At 55.4% G+C, this 20,132-nt stretch overlaps 1 protein-coding gene across 1 annotated transcript in view; it reads right to left on the bottom strand.

Annotated features, from left to right (window-relative positions):
* Window positions 1-20,132, bottom strand: part of EEIG1 (estrogen-induced osteoclastogenesis regulator 1) — a 35,636-nt gene that overhangs the window by 6,932 nt on the left and 8,572 nt on the right. The window contains exons 2-6 of the mRNA XM_046659144.1: window positions 4,943-5,063; window positions 4,675-4,704; window positions 2,374-2,490; window positions 740-786; window positions 436-593 (exon numbers count right to left, since the gene is read on the bottom strand). Coding sequence (XP_046515100.1) covers window positions 436-593; window positions 740-786; window positions 2,374-2,490; window positions 4,675-4,704; window positions 4,943-5,063 — 473 coding nt within the window. The remainder of the gene's footprint in view (window positions 1-435; window positions 594-739; window positions 787-2,373; window positions 2,491-4,674; window positions 4,705-4,942; window positions 5,064-20,132) is intronic.

The following is a 20,132-nucleotide window of genomic DNA, read 5'->3' on the forward strand; positions in this document are numbered from 1 at the left end:
ATGTCCCCCTGCCAAGAACACTGCACCCCACACCCGAGATTCAGCTCAAATGCCACCTAGTCAGGGAGCCTTCCCTGGGCCCAGACGGACGCCTTCTGTGCCTCTCTCAGCCAGCTCTTGTCACATCTGTAGGTGGACGTGTTTGACTTATTTATTGTCTGACTTATGCGTATCTGTCCTGCTAGACCGCGAGGACCATGAGGCCAAGGACACCACGCCAGTCTCGACCCAGGGCACTGCTGCGATCCTGGGGCCAAGCACCGAGCCCAGCACACGGGAGGGGCTCAGACAGCATCTGCCTAACGGAAGCACAGACGGGGGCAAGCACCACCCCACCACCTCTCTCTAGTCAGTAAGCGGGCCCCTGGAACCTGAAGATACTGCGAAGCTAAATTCTGCTTCGGGGAGGCAGGGCGGGCAGGTGGGGAATAGTACCTGAGCTGAGGATGGTGGGCCGGGCCTTGGGGGGCCGGGATCCCGTCAGGGAGTTGGTGCTGCTGCTGCCACTGCTGCTGGTCCCACCACCCTTACACGTCAGCTGCAGGGAAGAATCCTGGCCCGGGATGGAGATGGACTTAGCAGTGGACGGAGGCCTTAGGAGGACAGACAGCTTGTGACTGGGGTGCCCCATCCTTGGCATCAGATGAAGACAGGGGAGCCTGGAGTGAAGAGTCCCGTCCGCCCTCCCCCAGTGCCCAGGATGGAGCCCGCCCCTCAGACAGCCTGCACCAGCACTCACGTCTTGAAGCATGGGTCTCCAGAGAGCAGGAACATTCCGATAGTGACCTGCATGAAGGGAGGAATCAGCCACACCCTGTCCACTCACCGGGCCCAGGCGCCCCACCTCCCTGCTCTGGCTTCAGATGGGCTTGGACTCTGGTCCCGACTCAGCCCCTTGCTGGCCCTGGTGAAGAGCCCCAGTTTCCTCGTGCAGAAGACAGAACCGATCCTAACACGTGCCTCGGGGGACAGTGGAGCGGATGCAGTGAGATGAGGCTCCACCTGGTTGGCGCCTGGCGCAGAGTGAGTGAGCAGCAAAAGCTACCTGCTGTGACTTCACGACTACAGCTATTGGGGCGCCCTCTGTCTCAGGGCCCCGAGTGGGAGAGGGTGCAAGAGCTCCCGACGAAGGCAGGAGGGACGCCCTCAAAGCCCACTCTGTGAGGAGGGGTCCACCGAGCCCGACATGGTTGGGAGCACTTGCATAGTTCACAACGGATGGCAGGCGCCTGGTGAAAGTTTGCTGAATTAAGTAAAGCAAGAAACCATTTGACATTTAACATCTACTTGGGCAAAGATTTTGGCAATGCCCCACACAAGGCAAGGTTTGGGTCCCCAAATCTGGGCTGAGATGGAGTGACAGGCAGAGGGTGATGGGGTAGGAAAGAAGTGCTCAGATCCCAGGACCCCACTGACAAAAATGGAGACCACTCATCTGAAACCGCCCCCGCCCCAGCATCCTTGATCTGGCCTGAGGGTGCAGGGGCCACTGGGGTGAGGCTACAAGGCCTCAGGGCTCCCACCACAATTAGCCTGGAGCTTTTCCGGCACCCCCAGTTCCCTCTGCAAAGGGTCCAGGAGGACCCAGAGCCCCTGGCCACCACCTCCTGCCCAGGTCTGCCCCAGGCATGACACGCTCCCACTGGGTCAGCTCTCAGAAGTGTGGTTAGGGCAAGACTGTTTTCTCAGCCAGGTGGAAGCGGGTGGAAACAAGGAAGAGAGGGGCACTGGCAGCGGATGCTCAGATAGCTCTGTCCCAAGAGGCCAACAAGTCAGCTGCCTGGGGCGGGAGCTGCCCCGGCCCCCGGAAACCTGCATGTGGCTGGGCCCTCGGAGGAGCCAGGCTCAGTCTGTCTAGGTCGAGAGATGCCAGGTTCTTCTGCTCACTGATGCTCCACTGGGTGCTCAGGCTGCCTTGTGTCACATGGTGCAACAGTTAGGAGCTGGACTGTGGGGTCAAGTGCCAGGTCTGCTTGTGACCCCAGGCAAATGATCTAACCTCTGTGCCTCAATTCCCTCCTGTGCAAAACTGGGACAAATAACAGACACCACACCCATGGGGCTGTTGTCAGGCATCACAAGATAAGAGGAGGTAACACTCAGCAATGCTGATCTCACTGAAAGTGCTCACCAAACCCAGAGAGACTGTGCGTCTACTCTCCGACCCCTAATTATGGATGGGGAAACTGAGGCCACTGGCTAAGCCCAGGCCTCTATGGTGGTTTCCCGACCCAGGCCCGTATCTTCCCAGCGTCTCTCACCGCCTGTCCAGGGTGAGAACCCGTACCTTTAACAACCCTCCAGGGTACTCTAAGGAGGAATGGGTTTGCCCTCGCCCCTTGGCAGGAGCGGGAGGCAACAGGGCCCCAATACCTTGAGGATGGAGTTGTCCTGGCGAGTGTTCTTCGTGTCATATCCTTCCAGCAGGCAGCAGCGCACCGTAGAGCCTGAGCCCGCAAACTCGGCCAGGTTCAAGTCGGCAAAGCCCAGCTGGGAGGGATGGAGGAGAGTGTGGGAGGCTGCAGGCAGTGTGGGCACGGGGCTGGCAGCACAAGGGTTAACTTGGCAGAGGCAGGAGGGGGAGGGGCAGGCAAAGCCCCTGGGGCCCGACCCACAGCCCCACAGCCCAGACTGACTGTTGCATAACCAACACCCAAGGACAGAGGCACCCCCCCCCAAGGACAGAGGCCTGGGTTGGCGGCTCCAATGGACGTGGCACAGCCAGGAGCTCACATCCCTGAGCAGCACAAAGCGCCCTTTGTGTCATGTCCCAGTGTGCACCGGGGCAGCGCCTGAGATGAAAGGACATTGTTGTCTGTGATACAGACACATTGTTCCCTGGGAAACAAGGCTGTGCTGTGGGAGCCTCCAGGCCAGTGGGCAGGGGGGAGGGAAGGCCCGTGGGAACTTGGTGTGGGGGTGGGTGGTTGGAGGGCACTCTGCATGGGGAGAAGGAGACCCTGGCCCAGGCTGGAGTGAGGGGCTGGTGGGCTACTCCTTGGATGCAGAGAGAGGAGCAAGGGATGGGGAGGGAAGCAGGAAAAAGTGTGAGAACAGGGTCTATGAGCTAAGAAGCCCTCTTAGATAGAAGCCAAGTCTGCCAGACCTGGAGGGGAAACAGGGTGAGGGGTGCTGGGATTAGGGACTTGGGGGACAACTAAACCAGCCAGGGACATTTATTGGGCACCTGCTGCATACAAGTCTCTACTGCAGAGTTTAGGGGCACATATGCCAGAATCAGGGACTCAGGTTCAGATCCCAGCCCTGCCATCAGCTCAGAGTGGCCCCCATTTTCAGAGAAGGAAACTAAGGTTCAGAGAGGGGAAGTGACTTGCCCAGGGCCCTATACTGCTCAACTGGCAGAGCCACGCTTGAAATTAGGTCTGAGGAGCGTCAAGTCTCACCACCTCTCTGGGCCTCAGTTTCCTCTTCTGTACAACGGGAGCTGAGCCCGTGTGGATGGCTCATTAGAGACCAGAAGGGCCTGGCAGGTCTGACGTGTGCTAGGTGTCCTAGAAATGTCTGCGGGTGGAGGCGGGATGCTCTGGCTGTTTGCTGGCACTTTCTTTCCTGACTGGGCAGTTGTCCTCACCCATGTGAATCAATGGGAAGAGAAATTTCCACTCTGACGGCACCTTCCACAGCCCAGTTCTAGCCCCCCTGCCCTCTGCTTCTGGAGAGGGACATCAGGGCCCCTGGCCAGGGCAGAGCGCACAGCCCAGAATGCTGAGCTTCCTGAGCTCTGATCAGTGGGAAGGAACACGCCCCGTGCAGCACCTCCCTCGGGCCTTCCACGAAGGGTGAGGTGAGGCAAAGGCATTTCCCCTCTGGACTGATGGAGCCCATCCCCTGCCACTGGGCCACCTCCCGGGGGTCACAGAGGGTGGGCCACGAGTCTCCACAGAGAAGGGGGTTTAGGGCAGAGCAGGTTTATTCAAAGCCAAAGGTAACCGTTCCAGAGCCGTCTTCTGCCACTTTTCCCAGTGGAAAAGGTTTCAATGCATAGGACTGAACTGTCTGTGGGTGCAGGGAAAACCTGGCAACAAGAGAGATGTACAACAGCGGGGACTGGCTGAGTCACTGGTCACCCAGCCATACAATGGGACACTGCCACTGTTAGAAAGCAAAAGAAAATTTGTGATGACATGAAAACATGCCCATGACGTATTGGCAAGTAAAACACCACGCTGCAGAATCTGTTTAGAACAAATCCCTTTTGTGTATTTAAAAATCCTGTTGTCTACAGCCACACAAGTTCAGAGATGGGGGCTCATTTGACATCTCTCTAAACCACAGGCATACGTTTTATTCATTGCTCCATGTGTAGCATAGATTTAATAATATGTATTTTTTTCTTAAAAGGTATGGAAAGACCCTAACGAATCCCAACAGTGGGATCTGGGGAGGAGGCCTGGGGAGGGTGAGGGATGGAAACTGTCCTTTCCACTCCATGAACCTGTGTACCACTTGTGCTGCAACAAGCATATGCTGCCTTTATGTTAAGTGCAAAATGCAAAGACTGTCAGTAAAGATATTTCCAAAAAATTATACATCTCATGTAGGGCTGAGTATCTCCTGCTTGGGGCAGAGAGGGGCCTGGATGTTCTTCTGGAAGCTTCTCTCATGCCTGTCCCACTGCCTCATCACACAGCCCCATCACACAGCCCCACTCACCTTGGAATAAGCCTTCCCGCCTTTCAGCTCCTGCACAGGGAGACAGACACAAGCAGCAGGGTGACTAGGGAATCCAAGGGCCGTCACGTGTCTCCCCAACTCCCCCGAAATATGACTGCTGGGGAGGAGGACAGGAAAAGGCGCAGAGCAACTCATCCCATGTTCCCTGGGAGGAAAAGTCAGGGGATGGGCCTAAAGCCACTAGACCAATGGCCCCACCCCCATTCCTTGGCCTTGGCCTTGCAGCCCCAGCCGGAAGGCAGCTCACCTTGCGCACCGACACACGGAAGATGCACGGGTCCAGCAGGCCGGTGGCTGGGTTGGCGCTCATCTTACACACGAAGGTGAACCTCTTCCGCCACCGCACGCAGTTCTCCTGTACCTCCTCCCTGTAGGCCCAAGGGGACAGGGGAGCACAAGCAGGCAGGTCAATGCCCAGGGAACCTGGGGACCCTATATCAGGGACAGGGTCTGCCTTCAGGGATGGGGGAGCTCTCACTTTTCACTGTGTATCACCAAGTGACTCTATTGTCATAACAAGAGTGTGCTTGCATTAAGTGTTATAAAAACAAACAAAAAAAATGTAACAAAAATGAGAAAAGACAAGGCAGGTTAAGGTCAGGCTGCGGGCAGCTGCCCACTCCCTCTGCTGCCAGCACTGCCCCCCACCTCCTCCCCGTAGCTTTGGGTGGAGCCTTCCACTGCCATTACCTCCCACCAGCCAGGTTCCCACTGGCCATCTCAAGTGACCCTCAAAAGTTTTCCCAGGCTGGACTACCAGCCCATTTTACAGATGAAGAGACTGAGGCTAGGTAAACTGCCCAGGATCACCCAGCCAGGAAACAGCTGGCCCTAAGCCCAGTGCGGCATAGCTCCAGAGCTTTCTTCTTCACTACTATTAACAACAACGATAATAATAACAGCCAAAGCTCACACGGCACTTCCATGTGCCAGGCACCACTCAGAGCACTTTACAAAACCAGCCGTCCCGGGAGCCTGCTCCAAGTGCCAGAGATCTGTGATCACGCCAACCCTTCCAACACCCGCCTGGGGCAGCTACGATCATTAGCCCAATCCTACATTCAAAGAAACCAGGAGCTCTGGGCTAAGACCCTGGCTCGAGGCCCACCATGGGCAGAGCGGACAGGGGCCTGAACCCAAGCAGCCTGGCTCTGGGTGCCACACACTTAGCCCTCCCCACTCCAGGGCTGAGACACCAACCTGGGGCCCTCAGCTTCCCAGACACTAACTGGCGGGCTGGCCTTCCAGTCCCTCGAGTTCCTCCTGGGCCCGGGGAGCACGACCAAGCCCCAAAATTTAGCACCCCCTTCACAGGGCTGCAGTTTGCACCCTGGGAGTGAGTGGGAGCCCGTGGGAGGAGCTCATCCAAGCCACTCCCAGCCGCTGTGGGGGGCTCAGCAGACCTGTGGGTGGCAGCAGCACGTGGCAGAGATGAGCGCTGCACCCCTGCACAGCTCCCTGTCCCCCCACAGCCTGCCTGGCAGAACCACGGCTCAGGAAGGGGCAGCCAAGGAAGGGAGGGGCCGGCATGAGAGACATCATCTCCAGCCGCATCCCACCTAACAGGAACGGCCAAGCAGACAGCTGAGGAAGTGACCCCTCCACACTCTGGGGACGAGGAGCTCAGGTTAACTGCCAGACTGGGGCCTCGGCGTGGGAGAGTCAGCGCAGGCTGAGCGTCTCCTGAATGTGGCTCGTGTGCTTCTTCCGCAACCTTGGAGGGTAGGCTCCGCATCACTCCCTCCTACAGCTGCGGCCCTTAGGTTCCAGGAGATGCCCAAGGCCACATCCCCAGTGACTGACACAGCAGGATTTGAATCCAGGACTGTCCAAATGGAGAGTCAGAGCACTCAGCCATCACCTTAGTCCCAGGGCCACACAGCCTGGAAAAGCCTGGCAGGCAGAATCTACCGGGGTTGTGGGGCCAGCAGTGCCCTGCTGTGGACCTGAGGCGCCCACCCATGTCTCTGAGTGCCAAGTATGTGCCAGGCACTGGGCAGTGCCATGGAGTTGATTCACAGACCGACATTTGACAGTCACTCCAGTGATGACTCCATGTCACCAGGAGAGGGTGGGGGAAGGGGTGAGTCACCACAGGGAGTTGACACTCAAGCTCAGATCCGAATGAAGAGTGGGGAGTAGCCAGTTCCAGCGGGGAGACAGTTCCAGGCAGAAGGACAAGCAGGAGCAAGGAGCGAATGTACTCTCATTTACTCAGCCGATGAAAGCCCCCAGCTGAGTATCCACGCGGAGCTCCCTCCTGGCTCCACAGGGCTTTGAGGACAGGACCATGGCTTCTCCCATGTCCTGCCAAGGCTGTGACAAGGGGCAAGAGGACTTGGGTCAGGCAGACCTGGGCTCACAGCCCCACACTCACTGTGCCACTCGGGGCGCCTGGGAGCATTCAGTGAGGTGAGCCGACCAAGGGACTGGCCTGGCCTGGGGAGATCCCATGAGACATGTCTCATCTGATGAAGACACTGGGGATCTAGAAGGACTCAGCCACCACAATGTTCCGAGCTTGTCAGGAGGCTGAGCTCCAGCAATGTCCCACAGCCCCAAGACTGGGGACAAACAGAAAAGGTCACGGCTAGAGACAAGGGGGAGGAAGGGAGAGTCTCCAACCCCCGGCAGATATGGGCAAGGACCCTCAGGAAGCAGATGCCACAGCAGGAGTGGAATCTCTGGGCTGGGGCATCAACCGACCCAGCCATGCCAGCTCTATTCATTCATTCACTCATTCATTCTCTCATAGAATTGAGCACCAGCTGTGTGCCAGTCCCTGTTCTATGCCCTGGGGCCACAGTAGTGACCAGCTTACATTCTGTACGACAAGAAAGATGAAGTTCAAACAAACGAGAAAAATACATGGTAGTGGAAAGGAAGAAATAAAACAATCTCTATTGACAAATGACTTGATCTTGTATATAGAAACTCCTAAGGAATCCACTTAACAACTATTAGAATACACAGGCTCAACAAGGTTGCAGGATACAAGATCAATACACAAAAATCAATTACTACTATACAGTCATGCATGGCATCACAACATTTGGTCAATGACAAACCGCATACACGATGGTGGTCCCATAACATTAATACCGAACAGCCTAGGTGTGCAGGAGGCTGTACCACCTAGGTTTGCGTAAGTACACTGCGTGATGTTCACATAAAGATGAAATCACCTAACAATGCATCTCTCAGAATGCGTCCCCATCGTTAACAGGGGGACTGTACTCGTGAACACCCACAACGAAATGAAGAAACTATTCCATTTACATTACTGTCAAAAAGAATAAAATATGTAGGAATAAAGTTGTTTTTTTTTTTGGAAGATTACCCCTTAGCTAACTACTGCCAATCCTCCTCTTTTTGCTGGGGAAGACTGGCCCTGAGCTAACATCCATGCCCATCTTCCTCTACTTTATACATGGGATGCCTGCCACAGCATGCCTTTTGCCAAACGGTGCCATGTCCGCACCCAGGATCCGAACCGGCGAACCCCGGGCCGCCGAGAAGTGGAACGTGCAAACTTAACTGCTCCGCCACCTGGCCGGCCCCTGTAGGAATAAATTTAACAAAAGAAATACAAAACATATGTTCTGGAAAACTACAGAACATTGTTGAAAGAAATTCAAGAAGATCTAAAGCAATGGAAAGACAGCCCATGGTCATGGATTGAAAGACTTAATATCGTTAAAATGACAATACTCTCAAATTGATCTAAAAATTCAACACAATCCCTATCAAAATCTCAGCTAGTTTCCTCACAAAAATTTGACAAGTTGATCCTAAACCTCGGAAACTCAAGGGGCCAGAACAGTCAAAACAATCTAGAAAAAGTAGAACATAATTAAAGGATTCACATGTCTCGATCGCAAAACTTCTACAAAGCCACAATAATCAAGAAAGTGTGGTTCTGGCATTAGGACAGACACACAGATCAGTGGTATAGAATTGAGAACCTGAAATAAACCTTTACATTTATGGTCAACTGATTTTCAACAAGGGTGCCAGTGGGGAAAGAAGAGTCTTTTTGACAAAAGTTGCTGGGATGACTAGATATTCACATGCAAAAGAATGAAGTAGGACCCATTTCTGATATCATATACAATAACTTAAAATGGATCAAAGACATAAGTTAAAGAGCTCAGACTATAAAATTCTTAGAGGGTAACTCTTCATCATCTGGGACTAGGCAACCGGTTCATAGACACGGGACACCGGAAGTATAAACGCCAAAAGAACAACATAACTATACTGAACATCACCAAAACCAGAATTTTTTGTGATTCAGGAGCTGGCCCCGTGGCCGAGTGGTTAAGTTCGCGTGCTCCGCTGCAGGCGGCCCAGTGTTTCGTTGATTCGAATCCTGGGCGTGGACATGGCACTGCTCATCAAACCACGCTGAGGCAGCGTCCCGCATGCCACAACTAGAAGAATCCACAACAAAGAATATACAACTATGTACCGGGGGGCTTTGGGGAGAAAAAGGAAAAAATAAAATCTTAGAAAAAAAAAAAAAATTTTTCGTGATTCAGAGAACACACTCAAGAAAGTGAAAAGACAACCCACCGAACGAAGGAAAATATTTGCAAATCATATATAAGGAACTTGTAGTGATACTATATAAAGAGCACTTACAACTCAATAACAACACAATTAAAGAAGGGGTAAATGATCTTGAACAGACATTTCTCTAAAGAAAATATACGAATGGCCAATAAGCACATGATAAGATGCTCAACATCATTAGCTATCAGGGAGACACATATCAAAACTATAATTCACACCCACGAGGATAGCTATAATCAAGACAGATAATAACAAGTGTTGGTGAGGATGGAGAGAAATTGGAACCCTCATGCACGGCTGGTAGGAATGTAAAACGGTGCGGCCGCTTTGGAAAACAGTCTAGCACTTCCTCAAAAGGTTAAACACAGAGCTACAGTATGACTCAGCAATTCTACTCCCAGGTATACATCTAAGAGAAATCAAACACAGGCCCACACAAAAACCTGTACGCCAACGTACACAGCAGCATTCATAATAGCCAAAAAAGTGAAAGCAACTCAAATGTCCATCTACTGACGAATGGATACATAAAACGTGGTATATCCATACAATGCAATATTATTCGGCAATCCAAGAAAGTAAGCACTTACTGTATACAAGCTATGATGTGAATTTACTTTGAAAATACCATGCTAAGTGAAAGAAGCTAGGCACAAAGAACTACATGTTGTATGATTCCACTTATATGAAATGTCCAACACAGCCAAATCTGTAAGAGACAGAAAGACGGGTGATTGCCAGGGGATGGGGGAGTTGGGAGAAAATGGGGAATGACTTGCTAATGGGTATGGAGTTTCTTTTTGGGGTGATGTTCAAAAATTGGTTGTGGTGATGGTTGCACCACTCTGTGAATATACGAAAAAACCCTGAATTGTACACTTTAAATGGGGGAATTGTGTGGTATGTGAATTACATCTCAATGAAACTGTTACCAAAAAAAAAAAAAAAAAAAACCAGAGTAAATCAGAGAAAGAGAAAAATGAAGAAAACAGAGCAAGGAAGGTGGGTAGGGAGTGCTAGGTAAAGATGAGAAGGCGGGGGCGGTCAGGGAAAGCTTTTATGGCAGTGACATCTGAGCAAGGCCTGGAATGAAGTAAGGATTCCAGCTGAGCAAAGACTGGGGGAGAGCTGTCCAGATGCAGGAACAGCAAATGCAAAGGCCCTGAGGTAGAAACATGCTTGGCAAGTGGAAAAGCTGCATGGAGGCCAGAGGCTGAATGGGACTAGAGAGGCGAGCAGAGGGGATGTGGCTGATGAGGGAGTAAGGGGCTAGCTCATGCAGGACCTCAAGGGCCATGACGAGGACTTTGAATCTTATTCTGATAGTGGCTCTGTCTTGCCACTATGGATTCTGGCTTTAGGGAGATGCCAAGAGTAGGCCTGGAGGAGGTGAGTGGAAGGGCAAAAAAGGCCCAAGCTTGAAAGGGGGGAAGCTGGCGGTGGGGGGGAAGACACAGCTCCCACATGGACCTTCAGATCCCCGCCAGCCCCCGCTGTTCAACCTAGCCGAGGAGCTGGAGGGGGACGCTCACAGTGCTGGCGTGTTGAAACACCCAGAGGAATTAGGATCACTATGTGGGAGTAAAAGCAGACAGTGGATTGTGGGCTCTCTCCCTTCCCCTTTGCAAGGCTGTCACGGACATTGCCAGGAAGCTGAGGCCCCCCACAGAGAGGCCTCCCTCCGGGCTCAGGTAACAGGCTCTTCCTCTCCCCCGAGGGAAGGGGGGCCTGGGCAGGGCTCATGGGATCAGCCCCGGGCCGCCCTCCTGTTTCCACAGGGCTCTAAACACACACTATCAAGTGCTACCACTCCCATGGGAAGAGGCTTACAGCCCCGCCCCGGCCCACCCCAGATCACAACAAGGGTAAAATAAACACCCCAGCAGCAGCCATTTCCGAGGGCCTACTGTGTGCCTCCCAGACCACTCTAACACTGAAAGCAGGGTGTTACTGTTGCCTACTCCACAGAGGAGGGATGTGAGGCTCAGAAAGGCTGAAGCAACGTGCCCAAGTCACAGAGCTGTGAGGAGCAGACCCCAGTCTCAACCCCAGGCCCATCTGTGCCCAGAGCCCATGTCACAGAGCCCGAGATGGCCCGGCCAGGACTCAGCCCCATGGCCCCTGCCTTCAAGGGGCTTACAGTCAGGCAGTGGGTAGGAGACAGAACACACATCAGATGCTGGTAAGTGCTATGGAGGAAAAAGGAACCAGGGAAGGAGGCGGGCAGTGCCCAGGTTGGGGAGCATGACAGAAAGACAGCCAGGGAAGGTGACATCTAAAGAGCTATAGGAGGTGAGAGTGACCTATGCAGACACCTGGGGAAAGGTCAGTCCAGGCACGAGGAACAGTAAGTGCAAAGGCCCTGAGGTGGGAATGGGTCTGACCTGTTTAAGAAATGACAAGGAGGCCACTGTGGCTGGAGCAGAGTCAGTGAGGGGGAGAGTGGTGGGAAGTGAGATTAGAGAGGGAATCTTGGCCCCAAACTTACGAAGGGGCCGTGCAGAGCTGCTGAGAATCACGGCATCCATGTGAGCACAGGTGGGTGGGGAAGAACAGAAGAAATAAGGGTATGGTGGGAAAGGGGTATTTTGTTCTTTTCTTTCTTTTTGAACTGGAAGTATCAGTTGTGGCTTTTTGGGTTTTCTTGGTAAGGAAGATGCCGCTGAGCTAACATCTGTGCCAATCTTCCTCTATTTTATGTGGGACAGCACCACAGCATGGCTTGACAAGCAGTGCTAGGTCCACACCTGGGATCTGAAACTGCAAACCCCAGGCCGCCGAAGCGGAGCATGCAAACTTAACCAATACACCACCGGGTGGGTCCCCTGACTTGTTTTTTTAAGCATGCCTGAGAGAAAAATGAATTCCTCTGTAACTCAAGATTGCAATGAGGTCAGAGGCCAAAAAGGGACTGTGGGGAACGACCCCCAGACACAGCAGAGGCCCACTGCAGCACTGCAAGACGCACAAAGGGTGACTAGGATCCTGAAACCTGAGCGCCACCTGACACCTGCTGTGACCTTGATGGACTGTGCGCCCCGAGGGGGCAGCGGCCGGCCCGCTCGGGCACCATGGGCCTCTGCATACACCCCCCAATGACAGAAGGGCAGTAAGCCGCCTGTCTTAGCAACAGGGAGAGCATGAAAAATTAAAACAAATGAGCATCTATGAAGAAAACCCATAAAAGATGTTCATCAAGAAAACACAGGCCTGTGCACCCCCTGCTCACCCTGCTGATGAGGCTCAGGACGGCTGAAAACCGCAATGTAAAGATGATGGAACCAAGCCCCGAGAGGAGACAGCCCAGAAGCTTGCACGCCCGGCTCCCAGGCAGAGCAGCTTGTTCCCTCTGCACACTGGCAGGAGAGACAGCAGCTGAAGGAGGAGGGAGCTCAGAGCAGGTCTGGCTCAGGTCGGGTGAGCGACTACAGGGCTACCGCCTTCATTTCTGTCCAAGAATTCTTTCTGTAATTGAAATTTAAATTGAAAAATGAGAAAAGGGGGTGAGGTTAAAAGGGTTGGTCAAAAGCAGGAGGGATGTGAACCCCCATCGACCTGACTCCAGGCCTGGGCCACAAGGGCCCTCTTGGCAGGACTGGGAGCACCCTAGGTAAGAGATGAAGATGGTCTCTCGCACCCCTCGCCTGGGCTTTTAGGGCGTGAGTGCCCCGCTCCACGCTGTGGGGACAGGTAATTACAGAGACTTGGTTTTCAGGGCAGCTCAGGGGAATTTCATTTTTAGCATTAAGATATACAATTAGACGTCCAAGTCCCAGCAAGGCAGGGTGAGCCCTCCACCCACCGCAGCCCGTGGCCATCATGGCGGCAGAAGGCAGCTATTTCTGGGCTGTCCTGAAATAGAGCGGCGCACCCCACCAGGCTGTGTCCTCAGCCCAGGAGAACTCCCTCGGAGCTTCCCTGGCTCGGAATCCTGACCAGGGCCTCTATTACGCATCCACAAAGACTTATTGTGGCCACTCTCTCCATCGTGCAGTGACAAGGGGTCAGTGCTGTGGGAGCCACCTCCTGGCCACAGGCTGCCCACAGCCCATGAGGTCCTTGCAGACAGGGACCAAACAGGCCATTAGGGGCCTCTCTGCAGAGTTGGAGCAAAGGCCCAGCTCGGCCTGCAGCAGTGGCAAGAGCAGGGAGCCCCACTGTCAGCAGGGCAGCCCATGAACAGGTTCCAGGGAGCCCCACGCCCACCCTCAGCACGCCACCTTCCCAGCCCCCAGCTGCAAGCACTTCTCTGCGTATCTGTCCCATCACCCACTGTGTGCGCAGCACGGACCGCGGCCCGGCAGGGACCAGCTCAGTCGTGGCCACAAGCAAGTGGGCGGGCGGCGGGGGGTGGCGAGGCCTGGCAGGACAGGGCTTCTCAGACTCAAGCCAACAGTGAAACTCTTCGGCTCATCACAAAAGAAGATTCCCAGGCCCTGCCACAACTACACGCTCTGTAGAGCAGGGTTTCCCAGCCTCAGCACTATTGACATTTTGAACTGGATAATTCCAGGTTTTTCGGGGGGTGTCCTGTGTATCCTAGGATGTTTAGCAGCATCCTCCCAGTAGCACAGCTCTAGCTGTGACAGCTAAAAATGTGTCTAGATATTGCCAGATGTCCCCTGTGGGGGGCAAAATCGCCCCCATTGAGAACCACTGCTTCAGGCCTTGGACTGGACTTTGTAAGCAGCTTCCTGGTGATTCTGAGGCACGGAGTTGGGCACTTGGCTGAGAGAGGCGCCCCAGGGACCTCCCAGGCCCAGCTGTGCTACTGGGTTCCTAAGAGGGCTGGTCCCCTGACTTCCTCCCATTTGGCCCCGATATTGAGGGGTAACCAGAGCGAGGCTCCATCATGAGTCCCTCCCCCACAGGGCATCCCGCCCGCACCTCTCAGCCAAGCCCACTCCATGAGCTTCCAGTCCTTGGCCGGGTTCCTGGAGGAGCAGCGGGTGCTGTGATGCAATCCAGGTTCCCGGCTGATGAAACCCAGCCCAGGCCGGGGAGGAGAGAGTCTAATAAGGAAACAATTTAAATCGACAACATCTGCCTGTGCTTCCCCGAAGAGAAGTGAGTACAGCTGCCCAGGGAGGGGCCCACCCCAGGGATCAGCGGAGGCGGCCGTCCAGGGGCCGCGGGGCAGCAGAGCCTCCATCCCGGCGACGTGGCCAACGTGGCAGCCCAGCAGTGTCTGGCTGCTGCCAGAAACCCAGGGCGGCTTGCTGCAGTTCTGACACAGCCAGCCCCTCCTCCCATGTCGCGATGAGGCAGCAAGAAGTTCCTAGAAGCCAAGCCACTGTGTGCTCAACACTGGAGCACTCAGAGGAGCCACCCGGCCGCCCAAGACACCCTCCCTGTTCCCCTGCCAACATGAGCCCTGAGGGGGCTTGGGGATTTGGCAGGTGGGCTGGGAGTAAAGGCTGGCGTCAGCGAGTAACCCATGGAAGTACAGAGTGGACACACTGGGGCTTCAGAAACTCCAAACTGGAAAAGGAGCAGGGGATCAGCCACGTCCCTCAGGCTTGGTGGGGAAGCCTCAGGGTTAGAAGTAAGGATTCTGGACTCACATGCACCTGGATTTGAATCCTGTCACTCACCAGCCCGGTAACCTTAAGATGGATCAAAAAACCCAAAGTGGGCAGGTGCCAGCTTCCCGTTTCACAGGCACAGGCACACAGTCTCCCTTCTCTGCCTTCCACACCCCGAGTAAGGCTATGCAGACAGCTCGAGCTTCTGCACCACCCAGGCGAACGCCCGTGGATGCTATTCTCAGGTGATGCCAATGGGCCACTCCCTCTTGCTCTTACAGCCTGAGAGGAGAGCAGGCTGTTAAAGGGATCCAAAGGAAACTGCTGGCTTTGACCAAGTGCTGATCCAACCCCACACCTGGTCGAGGGTGCCCCCACCACCCAGTGTGGCCCAGCCTGGCTCCTGTTTCCTGGGCACCCTCCTGTGTGCCAGGTACTGCTCAAGCATCAGCTCTCTGCAGGCACGACCACCACTGACTTCAAAGATAAGCAAACTGACACTCAGGGAGTCCAGAGGTCACACAGGAGGTGAGGGGTGATGTGCACCCCCAAGCCCCACCCCAGGGGACTGTGGCATCAGTCAATGCCCCTGCACTTTGTGGGCTGACCCTTCAGCACAAGTCTCAAAACAAGGGAAGTGGCGGCCCTGAGACCAGGCTTACCCAAAGGAGTGCTGGTCAGCGGGGCACAGAACTGGGCCAAACCTATCAAGCCCTGCTGGGGTCGGGGACCAAGCTAGGTCAATCCAGGGTCAGAGGGAGACGTGAAGATGTTCCTGTACAAGTTCGTAACATCAGCTTTCCGCCTCCTGAGCACTTTCTACTGATCAGGCGCTGAACTGAGAGCTCTGCCTGCCCGACCTGGAATCTACACTCCAACCCCGGAAGGTGAGTACCACCATCTTCATGTCACAGGTGGGGAAACTGAGGCCCAGAGCACAGAATCCACCTACCCCACATCTGGCTAGGAGAGGGCTGTAATCTGAACCCCTGGCTGGCTGACCTCAGAATCTCTCCCCGGGCTCCCAGGTTAGGGCTGGGCCAAGCCGGTGGCCCCCGAAATCAAAGTAAGAAGACATGGCTGGGCTGTGGTAGCAACTTCCCCTTCCCCGAGGACCCACAGCTGTAGAAAGGAGAGCTGCAGGGTGGGCTCTGCTCATGGACTTTCCCTTCCTGAGCCAGAGCCTCCCAGCAGGGCGCTCACAAATCACAGGCAGGAGGCAAAGAGGCCGGGGTTTAAGGCCAGACTCTGCCACCCACAGGACACTCAACCTCTCTGGGCCTCAGTCACTGCCCTGCTCCTGTCCCACAAGGTTTGGAGAGGCCTAATGAGAGAACAGCACCTGGCACACACCCAGAGGCACTCACGCTGAATGGGGGACATGGCTGTGAGCATCAGAAGTAACTCAGAGACACGTGGTCCAGTAGAAAGCCAGGAGTGCAAGCCCCTGGTAGAGCCTCCCCTTCCTGCCCCAGGACCACGGATCAGGACATTTCCCCAGGCCTCGAACCTGGTGAGGACGTTCCCGGGAGCTGGGCTGGCAGGTGGCCCAGGCATGCCCAGGCCGCTCCTGGTTGACTCATGCCTGGGTGGTGTTTGAATCACCAAGAAGGGAAGAGCCAGGAGGGAGGGATCCCTGGAGCTCGGTTCCTTGAACAGCTGGACTCAAGCGAGCCACAGGATGGCTGTCCTCTGAGCCCCTACTCAACCCCACAGTCTCTCCCAATAGCTCCTGCCCCCCAACTACCGCAGCTGGACAAATCCTGTCGTTTCCTGGGTCTGGGTCTTAGGTGTAATGAAACGGACGAGCCTCCCGTGTCCCAGAGCACAGAGGTCCTAGAGGCAGGGCCTTTGTTTCACCACTGCTGCTCTCTGTGGCCTGAGGACGGCACCTGGCACACAGAAGGTGCTCAGAAAGTATCTGATGATTAAATTGGTGACCTTCGCAGCCCTGCTCCCAAGAAGGGCCACCCTAGGCCTTCCTGCCTCTAGGAAAGGGGCCTCCCCACTGTGGTCGGTCTGTGTCCTCTAGGTCTCTTCAGAGTCCGAGAGGTCAGGGGTCACTGCCATCTCTGGATGTGCCCCCAGGCATTCCCACTGCTCCACACAGCACTCCCCATGGCTCCCTAGACTTCTGAAGTGACCGAGGAATAATCAGGGACGACTCAGCCAGGGTCACATCTCCTCACAGACCCAGACTCAGACCTGTTTTTCCAGCCATCTGCAGCAGCTCTCCAAGATTCCAATCACAGGACGAAGGGCTGGGGGTCAGGTGGGACCATGAGGCCCTGACTCACCATCTCCACTCCCCAAACATCCCATTCTCCTACAGACTCACAGACTGACCCTGGGCCCACTGCTGCCTCTGTCATTCACTTACTCCACACACACATTAACTGAGCACTTACTAAGAGCCAGGCCTAAGCAGGACACTGGGGATATACCCACAAGAAGCCTGGGGCTCCCTCTTGCCTGCATCCAAAATGGGTGTGGCCTTCCTCACCCAGGTCCCTGTGATTCCTCTTTAGCCGACGAAACCCTTAGGAGGCACTGGAACCCAGGGTCAGGACTTCTCCTGGCATTCAAGGACAGCACATCAGTCAAAGGCCCATCCCCAAAGACAGGGGTCAGGGCCCCACTCCCCCGCTGTCCTCAGCACTCCTCCAAGAGCGATGTGTCTGACGGTCTCCCCAGCTCATGGACCCCAGGGAAGGGACCATGGCTGTCTTGGCCATTGCTGGGCCGAGTGCCCAGCTCAGGGCCAGGCCAGCAGCCTGGCTCTAATCACAAATGTTTGCTGAATGGGTGAACCACAGGAAGAGAGAAGAGAAATAATTACAGTAAAAGGAGAGAGGGAAGAACATGGACCTTTCCTTTTTGCTCCTACCCTTGGGTCCCCTCCAATAACTGCCCTGGATTAAGACCAACCACTGCCAGTCTTCACTGAGCACGTACTCTGTGCCAGGGGCTATGCTGGGTACACAACAGGTGTTAACCCTTTTAATCCAAGCACCAAAAAGGAGCTTATCACCCCAGTTCACAGATGAGAAAAGCAAGGCTCAGAGAAATCCCGCGGTCTAACAGCCTCGGGAGCCCACCCTCCCTCTGAACTGCCAAATCCCACAGCCCAGGAGCCCCTGCCGGGGTTTGCAACAGGCAGAAGGAAAATCCCCAGCCACAGAAGGCTGCTGGCAGCTGCCAAGCTGAGTTATGGCCTCATAAAGAGAAGTAATGCATATCAGGTCAGGATGGTTCAGGCTGCCCGGCCAGATGGCCCTGGAAAGACCCGAGGACCGCCTCTAGGCTTCCAGGCACCCATGAGGCGCCTCGCTTTTGTCTAGAGGACTTTGGCGCCCAGCACCACCCAAGGGGTGGGGCGTCTCCAGGCTGTTTCTGACACAGACATGTGCACACACCGTGAGTGCACAGCTCGCAGATTCTCAGAAGAGGCCAGTGTAACCAGTGCCCAAGAAGCAGAACTTTACAGCCCCCAGAAGCCCCTTCCAGGCATGACCGCCACCGACAAAGATAACATCATAACATCATCCCGACTTGTACCAGGATGGGTTTTTTCATCAGAAAGCTCTTGAACTTTGCATAAACGGCATCACACGGCACGCTCTTGTCTCCAGCTTCCTTCCCTGACGTTGTTTGTGACGCTTCCTTGTTGTGAGGAGCAGCAGCTTGTTCATTCTCACTGCTGCCTCAAAGGCTTGAGTTTTGTTTTTAATCATTCCCTGATGAAAGGGTGGGACGCCGCCCCCTTCAGCTGACAGCCACCTTCCCTTCTGCAACCTGGAGCCCCAAGCAGTCAACTCCATGGCTGCCCTTGGTGGCTCTAAAACACAAATCTGACCAATTCACACCCTGTGGTGGCTTCCACCTCAGATAAGGTCCAAGCCCCTCCCCATGCGCCCCACTCCAAGCCCCCAGGCCGCTGGCTCTTCCCTGTCCAGCACTCTCGCCCTCGCCTCCCTCTGCCCTGGGCTGCTCTTCCCCCACCGCCCACCCGCTAACCTACTTGTCCCTGGGACCAAGTCCAGCACCACTTCCTGGGGAAGGGCCCTGAGGGGACAGGGCTGTGTTCCCAGGAACCAGCACAGGGCCCCACACACAGAAGGTGCTCAGGAAATTGCCCCAGAGGAACCGGGGGGTGGGGGGGAGTCACAGGTGTGCTGCTCCCACATGTCTGTGGAGAGTCCGGCCTCCCAGAGAGGAAGTGGTGGGAGGTGAGGGCGCCTTGCGTGCAAACAGGACCCAGACTTCCGCCCGCCCCAGCACAGGGCTGTGCACCTTCTCCCCTCTCAGCAGGTTTGGTCTGTTTTCAGCTGCCAGATGCCTGGCCCCGTGCTGGACAGGTAGCCCTGGTCTAGGTAGCCCTCCCACCCCTACACAAGCACCCCACCCCATTTGATGGAGGAGAAAACAGGCTGAGAGAACAAGACCATTCACCATGGTCACAGAACCAGCGAGCAGCTGCCAAGGTCCAACTGCAAAGCTGGGGGCAGGCCCCAGTCCCTCATCCTCCCCACCCCGCTAGGAGCATCCCCACTCCCCACAGAGGGTCCACCCAACCCATCAGTGCCCCCAGCTGCCTCTCAATTGCAGCTTCTGAGCCCATGGCGGTGCCCAGCTGCCCGGGATGCGGGTGAGGGCGGCTCCTGACACGGACTGATACCTCCAGCACCAGAGTGGGGAGGGGCTAGGCCCAAGCAGCTGGCAGTGGCCGGCACACCACACATCAGCACCCACATTGGTTCAACGCCAAGGGAGACAAGTCCCAGCCCTGTGCCAGCGCCCACCCAAGGCAGAAAGCCCCAGGACTAAGACTCAACGGAGGCCACTCCTGCCCAGTGTGGGGAAGGAGCTAAGAAGCGTGGACAGAGATTGTAGTGTCCTGAGACGAGGGCCCACAGAGGGTGTCCAAGGCCAAAATAGGCCAGGGAAGGCTTCCCGGAGGCAGCGGCTCCAGGGCTGAGCAGGAGTTCAGCAAGGTGAAGAAGTGGAGGAAGGGAGCTTGAGGACAAGGCAACTGCAGAAGCAAAAACCTGCAAGAGTGAGGTGCGGTGGAAGCCAGGGCAGTGCCAGGAGTGGCAGGGGCCTCCCACCCACTGAGGGGCCCCTGGCTTTCTCACCAGCTCCCCCATAACCTAGCAGAGTCTGATGCCCCTCGCAGAGCCCTCACCTCACATGTGGAGCTGTCTTCTGTCTACCAGAGTGGGTTCCAGAGCTGGCTATGCAGAGGGCCCGTTCCAGCAGGCAGAAGCCGCCCCCAGCCCAGCCTCACCCAGGGGGAGCGCTCCAGCTCTCATTACCTCAGAGCCAAGCACCCCAAGG

This window comes from Equus quagga, chromosome 1 (genome assembly GCF_021613505.1).
Source record: "Equus quagga isolate Etosha38 chromosome 1, UCLA_HA_Equagga_1.0, whole genome shotgun sequence".
In the NCBI taxonomy this organism is placed as follows: domain Eukaryota; kingdom Metazoa; phylum Chordata; class Mammalia; order Perissodactyla; family Equidae; genus Equus; species Equus quagga.